Raw genomic sequence first — 16,383 nt, forward strand, 5'->3', positions numbered from 1 at the left:
CTTTAAAGGATGCTTTGTTCCAAATACAGTTTCTACTAGAAAAGATGGAAAGAGTCCGGAAACACTTTGTTACTGAAATATGTTAACTAGATAGTTTGTTCTGCTGTGTTTGCTCTAGTTACCCAAACCTGCTCCATTTGTTTTCTTCATCTGCAGCCTCATAACTCAGATGTCACCTATTAAAAAAAAAAATCTTGTTGTTTGGGGGGGGTACATTTGTTTAATATTTTTAATTTAGAACTTCAAACCATGTCATCTGCTTCAAAGTTATGATTTTGTGTAACTGATTTTTTTTTTTTTTTTAATTCCTGAACAAAAGAAGTGGTTCTTTTATTGCTTCTTCAGTTTTCTTACTTCATGTCTTTAATAGGACTTTATAGCAGCTTTTTTCTTTCATACAATTCATAAATGAATGACTGTCCTTAGAGTTGACAGAAGTTCCTGAACAATTGTCTGTTATCTGTTCTGTTCAAGAGATGAGACTGTGTTAACAGGAGTTGCTTCTGTCCATACAGAAATTTGTAAAAAGAAAAAAGCAACAAAAAAACCAAACCACCTCACATTTTCAAGCAGGAGCAAGGCTTATTAGTATGAACAAGTACATAAGTTTCAGACATGTTTCTAACAGCACATATTCTGTGCTAAGCAGTAGGATTAAGTAAGCTTGTAGGATCAGATACTTAATTTCTTCTGTGAAAGATCCACAAAACCAAAGGAGAAAAATGCATTTGTGGGGGAAAAAGGTTACAAAGGGATTCAGGTATAAATCTGGCTTTCTCCAGGAAATGCTTGCCAGTTAAACTGGAGGTTTTGTTTTACTAGGGAAGCAGAATTGTAATTAAACTTAATTGTAGCTGGAGGAATAATGGTAGCTTGCACCCTGGCAGTTGAGCATTTTACACCACCTACAGACAAGAGCACTGGAGGTCACACCGCTCAGAGGAGCGGAGTTCAAAGAACTGATTAGAGCAGGGAACACGTAGCAAAACCATGGCAGTCTGCGATTATCAGACGTTATCCTTGATAGCAGTTTGCCAACTTGTGTGAAGCAAGTAATTTTCCTTAGTAAGTACCAAGAGTATGTCCATAGATGATAGTTTCCTGTCACTTTGTGAAACCAAGGTTTCACTTCAGCGTCCAGGTACAGGAACAACAGCATATTCAAATGATAAGTATAGAGACTGTAAAGGATTCAAGACAGCAATATGTATGCTTATTTTCTTTGTTTCCCTGTATATTTATTATGATATGTAGTAGTAAGCTTATGGAATAAGCCCTAGTTGGACGTCTAATACAAATACCCTAATTTGGAGATACAACTTGGTACATCCACGCCTTGGATGTACAGATACCTTTTAGTGTTAATAAATGGAACTACTAGTTCTGCTATAATCCAAGTGTGCTGTGAGCCATGCTATCCTAGGTATCCTGTTCTGTTCAGTCTACAGTACTACTGCTTTTTATTTTCAAAACATGCCTGCTTGGCAGGCTTTCATGTATCTGATACTAAAGTGGTTTGCATGAATAAGAAGAATGTAAAGTTGTTAAAATTCTACTTGAGAATGGCTTCGTGATTTAAATCCCATTTTGAACCCAGTTACAAATAGGTAGAAAGCTAGAGTACTAACACACTTTTCGAACTCATAATAAAATATTTTTTAAAACCTTTTATTTTGTAGCAGTACTTTGTTTTCAGGATTTACATGAGCCAAAAAGCTTTAATCTGAGGGACAGAAGTACCACTTCTAACTGGATGAAGTAAGCATGTGGGGTCAAAACCTGAAAAGCATCAGATCATAGAACCACAGAATCATTTGGGTTGGAAGGGACCTTTACAGGTCATCTAGCCCAACCCCCCTGCCATGGGCAGGGACATCTGCAACTAGATGAGGTTGCTCAGAGCCCCGTCCAACCTGACCTTGAGAGTTTCCAGGGATGGGGCATCTACCACCTCTCTGGGAAACATGTGCCAGTGTTTCACCACCCTCATTGTAAAAAATTTCTTCCTCATATCTAGTCTAAATCTGCCCTCTTTTAGTTTAAAACAATTCCCCCTTGTCCTATCACAACAGGCCCTACTAGAAAGTTTGTCTCCATCTTTCTTACAAGCGCCCTTTAAATATTGAAAGGCCTTGGTTTTCACGTGGTGCTTTCTTATAGCTTTTTTTGGCAGGACAGTGCACCTTCTGAGCACCGATACTTCATGATTTAATAGCCTTCATTGTTACTGAATGAATTCCAGTGTAGTGTGCAGGACAGTGCAGAGACTAAGAATTACAGGACACCTTGTCCAGATCTACTGGTCAGGCTGGGGTGCAGACACTAGCTCCTGAAACTTTAAATGGGTATGCAGCGAGTGGGTGAGATAGATTACAGGAATGAAGCTGGATGGTATCTTGGTAGTGTTGTTGAATTCAAGTAAAGAAGCATTCTGAAACTCTGTTAACAGACCAGTAAGAGTGTGATATACCTGTCCTTAAGCAGCTTTCCTGTGTTGCTTTGGCTAGATACTCATATTTTGTCAAAGCTCATCCAGAACCATTGTTCGGTGCAAACAAACAAATGCCTTGGTATCTCAGAAAGTAAGTGATGGGTGTCTTCATCTATTGCAAGGGAAGAGATACACTGGACCTCTGGGAGGTTTTTTTGTTTGTTTTAACTTGAAGAAAGCCTCCCTCAAAGACCCTCAGCAGCTCAGGTCAGAAACTTTAGTGGGCCTTGGAGTCAAAAGATGCAGCCACTCTTACAGCCGTTACACTTATAAGGGACTCCACTGATTCAGTGCCAATTAAATTGGTCACCTTCTGATAGTATCTTACTGGAATTTGGGTCTACTACAAATTCAGCTTATAGCTTTCAGAATCATTATGTTGAAATCAAGACAGTCTCAAAGATACTGGAATAGATGTCAAATATTTCTATGAAGCCTTCTTTGCATTTTAGTACTCCCCACTTCAGCCTATCCTATCTCCTTTTCAGGCTTGTTCCCTAGCACCGATCCCCTCCTCCTCTTTGTACAGAAAATTTATTTATAGATACATTGGTGACTCATTTTTCTGCAATTACACCCACCCATTTTCTTTCCTTATTCCTCTTCCTTCAGCTTGATTTATGGTAGTGCCTCCTCCACCTTCAACCTCATTGATATGCCAAGATACGGCAGCTGCAGGATGCACTAGACTAGTTAAGTGCTGTTTTCAGATCTTCCCCATTTCAGTGCTTTCTTTAACCAGAAAGAACTTGCCATTAACCGTTTCACCTAGGGAGCCATCTGGTTGCACTGTGCTTACCGTTTAACCTGGTCTGAGCAAAGACTTTCTAATCTAGATGACAGAATGTGAAACTCAAAGGAGAAAAGGTCCAGTTCAAAGGTAAAGCCAGCAAGAGCACATTATGGGAACTAAGGGGTCCAGTTAGAGTTGCTATCCATCTGAGACCTACATAGTGATGTAATTAGAAGTATAGCTGGGTTTTTTTTTGTGCTGAAAGGCAGCTTGTTGTTAGAGAGCTTTACCAGAACTCAGGAAATGTTGACAGTTTGAGCCAGCATTAGTTCTTTCTAAGCCAGCTTCTCTCTCAAGCAAAGGGATCAACATGCAAATAACAGAATGACAGAACCAGTGCTTTTAAGGTCCAATTGCACAGCCTCCTTCTTGTATAGCAATTGCACAGCCTCCTTCTTGTATAGCAATTGCATGTTTTCCAGCTTAACTAGGCAAAATGGGTCACTGCTGTATCAGCTGGTGTCTGGAGAGGGATGAAGAATAATTGGGAGCCAGAAAAAATGTTAATGTTGATGACCTGCCATTTCAGTCTGTGGGTAAGGAGTCTAATGTCTGCAATGAAAATAATGTAAAGAGGCAAATCTTACCATCTGCTGCTTTTCAGTAGTGGTAAAAATGTCCTAATTAACAGGCAATGTCTATTGTACTGTGAATAATACAGAGCTTTTAGCTGGGTTTACGGGGGAAGAGGAGTCTTGTTCAGAGTAAGAAAACAAAGATCAGCAACAGTAAGATTTAGCTCCTTTCCCCCACAACCCTGAAAGCTGTAAAGCTCAGTTCTGTTTTCTTAACTAGGTTTTTGTCTTTCTCCCCACCTCCCCCTACTGTTTACTGGCATGCTGTTAATTGAAGGATAGTCATGAGAGCCAGATTTACAGCATTTGTTTGTGTGCCTTAAACAGATCCTGTCTGTTGCATAATATTTATAGCCTGTAGCTCTGTAAAAGAAGGAAGGCAAGACCTTCAGGCTTCCTATCAGCAGAGCAATGGAGGGCTAAATTATTGCAGTATCTGTTGATCCCAGACAAGAAGGCTGGATAAATATGCATTTTTGTTTGATTTCTTTTAATATTTTTTTCTTCCACAATTTTCTTCTTAGTATATTGTCTAGTCTTTGCAGAGGATCATAAAGCAACTACTGAAAGTTCGTGGCTAATCTCGCTATTATTACCTTACTACACTGACTATTGTACCAAATAAAACTTAAATGCTGTACAATACTAATATCAGCTACACTGTCACTAACATCTAAGAGCAATTCAGACTATATATATGATATTCAAAAATGGAGTATAATTGCTTGTAACACTTGCCTTCACTTCTCAAAAGAATCTGTTTGGAAATGGCTTGCAAGCTGCATTACATTCTCTGGCTAGTAGTAATTTGATAATAAATTATATGACCTTAGGAGTTTTAGGCTTTCCACAAGCGATGGCATACATCCCAGAGATCTTGCTGGTAAAAGTTGATACAAGTAAGTTTACTTAGTATGACAGCATGGTGGGAGGGAGCAGGAGGAATAGGTATCATGTAAGTGAGCTCAGGGAGAAGAATGCCATGATTTACTTCACAAAGTTTAAAATGCAAAAAAGACACTTGCAAATGTGCCTAAATTGAAGAGAATAAAAGTAATTGTTAATGTCTTCCCCAGACTATTAATAAGATGTCACCTACATCCTTAAAGATGACTCTCAGACAGCTTAGAGAAGGAGCTTCCATGAGCTTACAAGATGTACTCACAATGGAATACAGACTAAGCCAAGCATGCATGGTAAGCAAGCAACTGAGCCCTTTGTCTCTCTTCAGCCAAAGGGGGGTACCAAGTCTATCAGGGACTTAAGTTTTATATAGATTACATCAAGAGCTCACAATTTATAGGTTTTCATTTTCAGTATCTTTGTGTGTTTGTTAGGCTGTCACTTTCTTTTTTCCAGTTCCATGTCTTTATATGCAACTCGAAGGAGACTACATTAATGATGGTCAGATGGGAATGGTAGAGGGCTTTTGTTAAGAAAACTATGATAATGTTTTTTTATCTTTCAGAGAGGCCATGACTTCTATGAAGGGGTTCGGGCAGGTAAGCATGCACACCAGAAATGTTTCTCAAACTTAATAATATGCAAACTCACTGTTGTGTTGCTTCTCTAGAGGTTAAGAAAAGCACATGCAGCAACAGCCCAGAGAACACTTCCCAGCTTGCTATAGTTTTTGCTTATTGGACTCCTGTATGGCCAAAATTTATTATTTGTTCCAAAGTGTAACAGCCGTGTTGCTTCCTTTGTGTAATCTCCTAAAAAACCCGTTTCCTAATGTTATTTATCCACCTGGTAAGGCAGCACCATGAAAAGGTTTCACTAGTTCAAAATATATTTTATGCTGACAGTAGTGAGTAGCTACATGTATCATTTGTGTGTCCAGATTTAGTGTTGCCACATAGCTGGTTCAGCCAGCTATAAGATGGTTTAAGACTCAAAGTCAAGAGCAACTATTTGTGTAGAAGACTGTTAGGACAGAGACTACTTTTATGCATGTCCAAAATATCTCTGTATAGAGGTGTCTTACTATTAAAAAACTATATATGTAAACTTAATGTTAAATAATTCAGCATTTTAAGGCACTGGTCAGGATAGGTAGTGGTAAAAGTAGAGCAGCAGCTCAGCTGCTAGGGGGACAGACTTAGATTCTGTCCTTGATTCTACTGCTGATTCACTATGCAGTTTGTCAAACCCGATGTCACATCTGTTAGAAACTGCAGTAATTATTTATGTACTATTCAGCACAAGATGAAACAAAGCACAGGCATTTCCTTTTCCAAGGAGCTTACAGTACAAGACATTTGGATGAATAACACTTTGGGGTTGAGGGAACCTAGCTTTTAATTCACACAGTTACATACTCAAGTATGTATTATCATTTCCTCCTCATTTTTTATATCTGTCTTTATAAAGTAGTTTGAAAATCCACTTGAGTAGTGGATATTAGTTTGAGTGTTCACTATTAGTAATACTGTATTAAAGATAACCTGGGGTGAGAGATGCGAAGTTTGTTTGTACAGCGTGGAAAAAGTTTCCGATTTTAATTAATTAACCTTTAGTACTTATTAGCAGAGACTCCTTTGAAGAATTTACAACACATGTTGAGAAGTACATGGTTTTCTTTGTGTTGGTAATGAGGACAAAGAATTCTTAAAAAGAATATTCCTAGGATATATTCTAAATCACCATATAAGCTGCTGAAATGTAGTTATTTAGGAAGTGACAAACTCAAAGTCTGAGAGTCGGATGAACACCAAACCAAATTCTCACTTGTAATGCACAAGGTCATTAAACCATCTGGGGATGCAGTAGAGGACAAAAGCACATCACTTGTCAGTATGGCCAGTAAATTACACAAACTGCTTGTAAAGAAAGAAGCTGCAAGAACAGCAGTTGGGAAGCTTCTGTTTTACGTAGGATGATGTAGCAAAGGCTTAACTATATCAGGGGAAGGAAAAAAAAACCCGCCCACCAGAGATCCAGCTGCACTGAGGGGATTGCTAATAATAATAATTTGTTCTTGAAGCACTTTTGCTCCTGCTTACTGCATATATCTTGTTCTCAGATTTGTCCTCTAAAAAGTGTTTCTCTTGTTTAAGAGTGGTGCAGAATCTGACTCAAGATCAGTTTTGTAGTTGGGTCTAATCTCATAAAAATCATTATCCAACAATGTGCTGAGCATCCTTTTTAATAGGAAGTAAGATTATTAAGTACTTCACAGGATCAACCATAGTGAATAAAAATGAAAATGATAAAAATGTTAACTCAAGTATTAGCTTTTTCTTTATTAAAACATTACATTCCAAGCATTTAAGAGCCAGCTGTTGACCCTATCTACCACAAGAGGCTCTATCACAAAGTAAAGTTAAGATACAATAATCAGATTTTAGTTTTTGAAGATTGTTTTTCAGCAGCAATGGCCACAGGTCAGGTTTTAATAACAGCTTTTATCTGCTTCAAACCATAATTTTAATAGGAATGTTAGGGAAGTAGTTTAAGAGTTTTTTAAACCTGCTTTGACCTGAGGTCAAAATTTCATTTTTCTTTTAGCCTGTTTTCCTTCAACCAGACTGAAAATCTGCTGGCAAACAGTCTTCCCCATTTATGATTCTTGTGATTGGAGCTGCTAAAGAAAAGCCAAAACCCTTAAAGCATAAAATACACAGATCATATTTCATCAACATTTTCCCATAAAATAGTAAATGTGGTCTTTGAACACTTTAAGTATCCATTTTTCATCTTGATTTATATAATAATATATAAACTAAGAAATGCATAGCTCTGGGTAATTTCCAAGAATTTTGTTTTTTAATTCTTACTGCATAAGAGAAGTAGTCATTTTTGGAGTCAGTACTCAAACACATCCAGGTAGACTACAATTTCAACAGCCTGAGGGGACAAAAATCTGTTAAATTAGCCTCCTAACTATTTGTGCAGGAATGTACACTTCAAATGGAATTGTAAAGGCCTTCTACGTATTGTTGATCCTGCAAAGATCTTATTTCTGTATGGCTTCTGCCCTCTCTCCTGCAGTGCTAGCAGCTGGCAGATGTGAGCCTTACCCTGGGCACACAAACCCCCTGCAGTCAGTGAGTAGGCAGAGAGATTTCATTGCAGCTAGCAGAATTTCAGGTGCTTAGAAACATCAGTGTTTTGACTGTGCTGAATAAAGCTAAGCAATAGAACACTAACTGAAGTCTGGTAAAGTCACTGCTACTGAACAGAGAGGGTTTGGATATTTTTTTTTTCTTAAAAAAGGTAAAACACAAGAAGAAACCCTTAACACAATGTCTATGTTCAGTTACTTTATCTTAATGAACTTCCCTTAGCCTACCTTAGAAGTCTCCGGAATTTTTGTTCTGTTCTTGTAGTGATCGATATCTCAAACTGGAGGAACACAAAATATACAGAGATTAATGCAGAAAAGGAATATTTTCATGATACTATTAGAAAACAAGTATTTTAACTCATACAAGATTAAAGATTTCATTGGAGAGACCATTATGAGCATTCAGTTTATCCACCAGAGTAAAACAGGCCACAGATCCAAACAGAAAGATTAACTTGATTATGGCACAGTAGTGCCATAGAGTGGAGAATTATCAGCAATTACTACTGTATTTCAGAGTTGAAGCTGTAGTGGTATACACATGGACTTTTTTTCCTCCCCTCTCTAATTTAAAGCATCTCTTGTCAGTGTTGTTGTGGATAACAGTTAAGATTATTTTGGCCAGACTGTGAACTTCAACTAAAGTTGAAGAAAATAATTAGATAAGTGCTACTCCAATGGAATAAATATAGTTGATTTGGGACAATTAAGTATTTTGACCCAAACCAATCAATGGCTTCGCATCACAATGTTTAAAATTAACTTGTAGGATCATAACTTTTCAGTAAGTTACCCAGTTGAACAACCTAGTAAAATCACTCTTTTACAGGACATTTCTTTTATAGAATTGCCCACATGGATTCTACTATCTGTGGAATTGCAGCTTGTATCTATATAACAGGTTTCTTCTCAAAATTGGTGTTTATTTGTATCCAAGGAGTCCTTAGTCCTGCATTTGCAGGTAAATGGATGCAGGGCTCTGATTCTCCTTTCTCTTTGGAGATGCAAGCTAAAGAGTTGTGATGCCTGTACATCATATTAATTAGTGTAGTTGTAATTTGACTGGTATTTATTTTCTAGGCATTTTCCAAGTGTTGGCTATAGAGGGGAAAGTTAAAAAGTTTTCAAGTCACATTTTTTACCACAAACTGCCATAATGCCCATCTTTTGATAAGACACAATCTTTAGGTGGGTATTCTTTCCACTGAACTTAAAATCCAACTCCTTCGCACATTTCTCATCCTGAATGGTTCTAGTTTAGTCACCAAGAATGAAGTCTGTTGAGAAAGACATGACAACTTACCAAAAAACAGCTGTTACTCTTCAAAATATCTAGTCTCTATGAGTGTCTTCCATTCACATGCCTTTAGAACCATCCTACTCCAAAGTTTTGTCAGAAAAAACAAACAAACAAAAAAACTCTGTTCTCAGCAGAGGAACTTGAGAGGCTTTCTGCCCGTCCTCCCTTATATGCTGTGGGCTCTGTGGGTCAGGAGGTCTCCCAGGACACAGGTGCATCTCCAAATCAGGCGCTGATATCACACGTCTGAAGGGAATGTGTGTTGAGGAGGGATGTTCTGAGTCAGTGCATCCTAGAGAGCCACAGTTACTATAGCTGTTCTTTTTTGAATTATAAAAATTTCACATTTTGAATAGCACCTTTACGGGTTTTCTTGGGCCCAGAAAGGTGCTTGAAAGGACGCTCTGGAATTCCATTCATATTGGTCATTTTTACACACAAATAAACTCTCTCTTGTCTTATTATTGTTTGCTAGTGCAGCTGTTCTTGCTGACATGCCTTCAATATTCCTGTGATACAAGGAATGTTTTTTGAGAATTAGTATTTTCTTGTTACACTTTTAAATGCGATTCATTCACTGATGATTTTATCTTCAGTGATGTATTTCCCAGGATACAGCGTAAAGTATACATACTAAGATGATACAAATCTTCACAGTTAAATCTACATAGGTCTGCAGTATCTGTCAGTATTTACAAATAAATATTCTTGATTTTCCCACAAAGATACTCTGCTTTACTCTTTCCTCATTAGTTATTTCATTATTAGTTTATATGATGTGTTTAAATTAGCTTTAGGCATTTAACACCTATTTTGAGTCATCTCCTATACTCTACTAAGAGTCAGATTTTGCATAGAGATGTGAAAGTTCTTGTCCAAAAGGAGCATTATGCATACTGTTCCCAGTTTCACATGAAAAAGCAGAAGACAGGCAAGAGTAGTAGGTCTAACAGAAAGCACTATTTTCAGGTCTATTCCTTCAAAGCTTGGGCTACTTCTGAAGCGATCCACTGTTCCTTGTATCATCAGGCAGCTCGCAGATATGTCTCCAGACAGGTCACAACTCAAAGAATTTTTATTAGAGTAGAAATGTATGTTACAAAAACTCTGTCTTCTCCAGAGCGTATTGATTTTTCTCCCCCATATATTCACTGTAGTTGTCTGTCTTGATGCAATCTGAAGTCACCTTAATTAGAGAAAGTTTACAAGTAACTTTTGTGTTTTTATACTCCACCTGACAGTGCTGATTGACAAAGACCAGTCCCCCAGATGGAAGCCAGCTGCTCTAGAAGAAGTCAGTGATGAATTTGTGGACGATTGTTTTAAGCCATTGGGAAACAATGATCTCAAGTTGTAAAGATCAAGCCTATTGACATCTTATACATCTGCTTAATTCTATGATATAAAAATTAATAGTAATAAAGTGATAAAGTTTGACAAGACTCTTTTAGCTAGCCTGAGATTCATAAATCTAATTTTTTGCATTCAGGAACGTTCTCTTTTGTTATGCTGCCATAATGACAAAATAATCATATATCTGATTAATAAGGGGAAGAATTACTTCAAGGCAAATTGTTGTTTTTACTGCTTTACACAATGATTAACATTTAATTTTTTGCATCAACTCTTAGTTTAGGAGGAACTTTTGGGGGAGACAGCATAGTTAAGGGATGACCTAATAAGCAAGAAGTCAGGAGACCTTTGTGCTCTTGGCTCTGTCACTGATCTGTTAAATTGGGATTGTGCCACAGATTCTTCTCTATACAATGAAAATAAAATATACTTAAAGCTTTAAAACAGTCAGAGCTACAAAGTAAAATGCAAGACATGCTAAATCCATGGTGTTAAGTAGTCTTTTAAATAAAAGGTCAGACTGACACATTGTTAGTCTGAGAACAAGAAATTGTACTATTGATTTAACATTTGGTCAGTATACAGTCTTGCTATGTGATGTAGACATTTTTTCCAATGTCATAATATTTCCAGAGCCTAGAGCACACTTCTCTTTGCTTGTAAAACCCATTTTTTAAAAATGCCATTAAGTTTGATTGAACTGCATAATTAGTTTTTCATTATTTCAAAAATGGCTTGTTTTTCCTGATGTTAGAGTGGTGAAGAAATAACTGTCTCAGATCTTCCTCTGAATACCAAGCAGCACATTTCCTGTTGATGTTAGTAATTGTGCAATGATTTTAGTGGTAGAGGTCAGCCTGGCCCTAATACTACAAGCGGCTGGAGTTTACCTGTACCAACTAGTCTGGGTTCCCGTTTGCTTGTGCCCGTGAACATCCTGTCTGTGGAAAATCCTGGAAAATTTTCCATCCTGGTGGAAAATTTTTGAAATGTAGGGGGAACACAGAAATATGTACTGAAGGTAGCGAATAGGGGAAAACATGAAATATCTGCTGCTAGATGGATCGTATGGTTTTTTAACATAACATATCCTAACAAATGTATTTGTTGGGACCAAAATTTAAATATACGTCAAAAAACCCTTGTTGTATGTGCATTAAAGGTTGCTGGGTTCTGATACTAGTAATACTTGAAGTTATATGACATAACCAGAGCCCCTTGATAAAAGCATAATCTTTTTGGGGAGTAAAATTAATTTTTCTATTGTGTATGCAACACACAGCTACTAATCTTTCTTCAACATTAAGACTGCATGCTTTTTTATGGTTAATCAAATCATATATCAGTATCTCTTCCTACTTGTTTCTACAGTTATAGGCAGGTCACAAATACAAATTTTGGCTTCTCTGAAGATGAACCACTGAGACTAAAGGAAGAAAACTTTTGTTCAAATAACATAGTCAGTAATCCGCACTGGGGAATCAAAAAGTCAGTGCTACAGCAGAACTGTTACAGAGTTTTCAACATTGGGCAGTTTTTATTACTGACAGTAATGGTCTACTCTGGCTTAAGGCTCCTTCCTTCCTAGAAGCTGTTGCCTGGAAACAAAGTCCAGGAAATTCAGGCATCAAGGTGAACTACTAGAGTGACTTTCAAAGAATTAGACGAGAGCAAAATCAAGAAAAAATGGCACCTTGCTTTGTCACTAGAATCTTAAGATAAAATTGTTAAAACTTCAGCTGCCAGTTAATGTTACCATGTACATATTTGTCCCTAAGTTTATTTTCAAAAGTAATTGAGAGATTTCATTAATATCTCTAGGGAAATTTCTGAAAATATGACTTGAATTTCTACCTCATGCTGTTTCTGTAAGAAATGTAAACCTCCCCCCTTATTTTAAAAATTTTTTATATGTTTTAGTTTCTTAAGCTGGCTATTTTTAATTTATTTTTGTAAGTTGATTCGTTCCATTATTTTTGTACAAAAGGAGCAATCTTCAGTGACTATATTTAATGAAAAACACAGTAATCCCCACGGAGTAGGGATCACGCCTTCTCTGACTGAAAAGGACATACAACATTTTAGCAAGACCATACTTCTGAATCAATAAACTTTGACTTGCATGTTCAGTTGCTTCCAAAATTTATGTGAATGGGATTTATCCCAAACTCATGGTAACAAGACGCTGTCCAATCTGTACATTTTTATCAAATAAAAGTCTTACAAGCAGGTGGTAAGTTTAATTTTATTTGGTCCACAAGAAAGTATTTGCCACAAAAATATTGTAAAAAATATATGTAGTGTGTTTTATTTGGGAATACTGATGTGTCTTACTACAGAAATGACAATTTTACAAAGTTGTGCTGCAGTTAATGTGTTTTGAACCATTATTAGAATATCAAGTCAGTCACATAGTACCCACTCAGACTATACTTATGTTTCCTGGAAGAAATATAAAGCAAATGTATTTTTAACTCCTAAATAGAAGTAAATGGTTTTGCAGAGTATGCCAGTCCCATACTGGAGCGCCTTTATTACATAAAATCAAGTCAAAGAATCAGTGGCAACTTAGCTGGAAAGCCACTATAAGTGGCTTTATAAGACTATAGCACAATTTAGAGTAATCTAATCATAAGTAAACAGATATAATTTTATTTAGGTAAAGAAGTCTTCATTTTTATTTTTATTATGTATTACTATTGTGCCTATTAAAAATACAGCAGAACTCTGGAATGAGCTCTCCTTCAATCTCTTACCAGATTCTAGTATTTAACTTTTTTTTTTTTTTTTGTTAAGGGTAAGTGCATTATTTATTAAGGACAGCATCTTGTAAAAGAGATTATTTTCCTGGTAAGAAGCTGTCTCCCTGTTGTTTGTAAGCTTGTTTGCAAGCTTGTCTGCTTTCCATTTGCTGCATGCTTTCCCTGAAGTGCCAATGTCATAGAAAGCATCATAAACCAGCTGGAATTGCACTTCAGGCCATACTGAAGCTGCTGTAATCTTCGAGCATTAATGAGGGAAGACAAGCGTTGTGGTTGCAGGTATGTGACTGTTGGGACATAACAAGCAGCAGGCGGTTCAGTCGCTGTCACGGGTGGCTCTCTGAGCAAGCAGTGCAGCCGTCCCACACAGCAAGTGCTCCAAATGGAAGCTCACTGTGATGCACGTTGAATTACACCTAGGTAACTTTCTCCTTTGGGGAAATTTTGAGTGTTTATCAGTACAGATGCTATGACTTAACTTTAGGCTATTTTACCTTATAATTCTGCCTGCTGTTGGACTGCGCGGCGGCAGCCTGCCAATGGAGAAGCTGCTGTCAAAAGTGCATCTGATACTCTGACTCCAGAAGAGTGCCAGGTGCTAAGGCTACATCCAAAGAAAGGATTTGAGACATTGCAACAGCAAGCACCGCAACACCTAACTCCCCGTGACAGCCACCAAGGTATTTATTTGTACAGGGGTCAAGGCAGATACACCTAAACGCTCTCTTGAAGTGACTGCAGTTTTCTATCTGCTATTCACCTGTACCCACCTATCTGGCAAATAATGTCTATGGAGTTTGGGTGCGGGGTTTTTTTTTTTTTTGCCTTTTTTTGTTTTAATTACCGTCTTTGGCAGCATCAACATTCTTGAGCCAAGACTAATATTACAGAAAAGTTGGCCTTTTTTTGTAATAAGCTTTATTTTAGCTATAATAAGAATAGGACTCTTTTTTAATACTGTGCTTAAGCAATATCCAGTTAATGTGTACTGATCTGATCAGTGTTTTGGTTTTGCTTTTTTAATTCACCCTAGTATATGGCATGGAGTTTTTTTAGATGGAGCAAATACAGGGTATGATCTAATGTTTTACACGCTTTAGAGCTTCCAGGAGCATCACTGTTAGCAGTAGAATTTAAATGGGCCATAATACCTTAGTCCCACTTTACATATGGCTTCAAAGATGACTACATTACTTTAAAGAAGATGACATTACAACATAGGCAGATTTTTTTCCCTTTTTCAGCAAACGCCTGAGAACAGTCTTAGTAGCAGGGTCTAGTCTGGTCAGTGTGAATTAATGGGAGCCTTGTGCTGTGTTACAAAGAAACATTTTTCACCATTTACTCTTGATACAACCACTTCCCCATACAGGTGAATTTCAAATCACTAAATTTGTGTCAAAGTTTGCAAAACAGCTCAATTCATAGACTGTCCTTTCTGAGAATAAGCTAAAAATAACGATTGACATGGTCCTCTTTCTGCTTGCTTACCATGGCTTGAAAAATCATGCTTTGTATCATTTACTAGAACTACGTGTACCTTTTAAAAACAGTAACGGTTTTTGCCAGTATGGAAAGCATTTTTTATAAAATGAAAACATAAAATGGAAAGCACTTTGATCTAGGAAAAAAAGTCTTTTAAACTGGCCTTAACGGAAAAAGGAACAAACAAGTGCTAAAAAACCAAGCTTCTACAAGGCATTCACTTTGTATAAAATGTCAGCAAAATTGTAGCTTTAAGATGACTATGATTAATTCATCCCTTTCTTGCTATCGCAAATGCTAATTATGACTACCGTAGGTCAGGCTGCAAGTCCTGGAGAAGCAGGGTGCAGTGTGTGCATGCAAGGTAGATAAAATCGGTAAAGAATGTAGCCCTTTAGCTTTGGGCCTAAGGCTTATTCGCTAATTCAGTGCACTGCTCAGGCTGTAGGCTTCTGTAGCTTGTATTTGCATCGCCATACACAGTTTTACCAACAGGTAAGCGATGAGCCTACAGAAGCTGAAGGAAGGCGTTCTGTCCCAAGGGTGTTACTTTAGAGGGAAATTTTAGCGTAATGCAGCCATAGTTCCCATGAAATACATAGTCCTAAAACATTGTTACACCTCTGAAGGTTCATTTCACTAGTTAGCATCAGTAGTTTTTGCACACCTATCTGGGTTACAGTGAAAAAACAAAACAAAACAAAAAGCCCCAAACCCCAGCACCCTAACACCGAAGAAAAAAAACAAACAAAAAAACCAAACAGCTTTGGTCTGAACACAGTGATCAGATGTAATTAAACTATCTTACTGCAGGATTTTAGAGAGCAGCCTTCATGCGTTTACAGAAGCTAGAGCATCTGTTAATTATAATGCACTGTTTATCAATATTGTAATGTTTCTCACTGGTTCACTTAAGAATGGAAGTTGAATAGTACCGTAATCCACATGGTTTTCTGAATATTGCTTGGCTTTATAAAACGCTTCTCATCGCCTTCATTATTTTGTGGTTTACAGATTTAGTCAGGTCAAAGAATCAAAGTAAAATTTATGACAGCAGTTATTTTTGCTACATGTAGACCTTGGTTTCACTTTAGCAAAATGTGGACAAATTTACCAAGCATAGAGAGTTCTTCTCTCTCCACCTACAAACAGGCCACTGATTTTTTATGCAATACATAAAAATAATCCACGCTTTGTTCTTGAGCATCTTTGGGGCCTCTTATGGCAGTGCTTGTACAGTTGCAGGGCAGCCACATTCTTCTCCTCTTTCTTAACACTAATTTCTGATCACATTCAACACATACAAAGACAGAATATACTCAACATACGGCTGATAACAAATGACACTTGATTAATAGATTCTACTGTAATCCAATTAGTTTCTTAGCAATATAGATTAAAAGGCAAATTTTTTCAGCCTCTCCTTGCAAACACATTCCTAGAGTGGCATTATGCTCAAATCACAGCTGATTTTACTTTATTTGCACTAGTACCAAATACAAACTGCTCAACAGACAGGACACTCGCTGTGAAGACAGTCCTTGCCAGCCAGGGC

The 16,383-nt window shown here is 37.3% G+C and overlaps 1 protein-coding gene across 1 annotated transcript in view; it reads left to right on the top strand.

Annotated features, from left to right (window-relative positions):
* The window catches only part of HIBCH (3-hydroxyisobutyryl-CoA hydrolase), a gene marked incomplete at its 5' end in the record, with an annotated part of 44,581 nt that extends 33,996 nt beyond the window's left edge, over positions 1 to 10,585 (top strand). The window contains 3 exons of the mRNA XM_009572876.1: positions 4,936 to 5,055; positions 5,328 to 5,361; positions 10,470 to 10,585. Of these exons, the coding sequence (XP_009571171.1) occupies positions 4,936 to 5,055; positions 5,328 to 5,361; positions 10,470 to 10,585 (270 nt within the window). The remainder of the gene's footprint in view (positions 1 to 4,935; positions 5,056 to 5,327; positions 5,362 to 10,469) is intronic.
* Positions 10,586 to 16,383: the final 5,798 nt, after the last annotated feature.

Source organism: Fulmarus glacialis, unplaced genomic scaffold (assembly GCF_000690835.1).
Source record: "Fulmarus glacialis isolate BGI_N327 unplaced genomic scaffold, ASM69083v1 scaffold8682, whole genome shotgun sequence".
Taxonomy (NCBI): Eukaryota; Metazoa; Chordata; class Aves; order Procellariiformes; family Procellariidae; genus Fulmarus; species Fulmarus glacialis.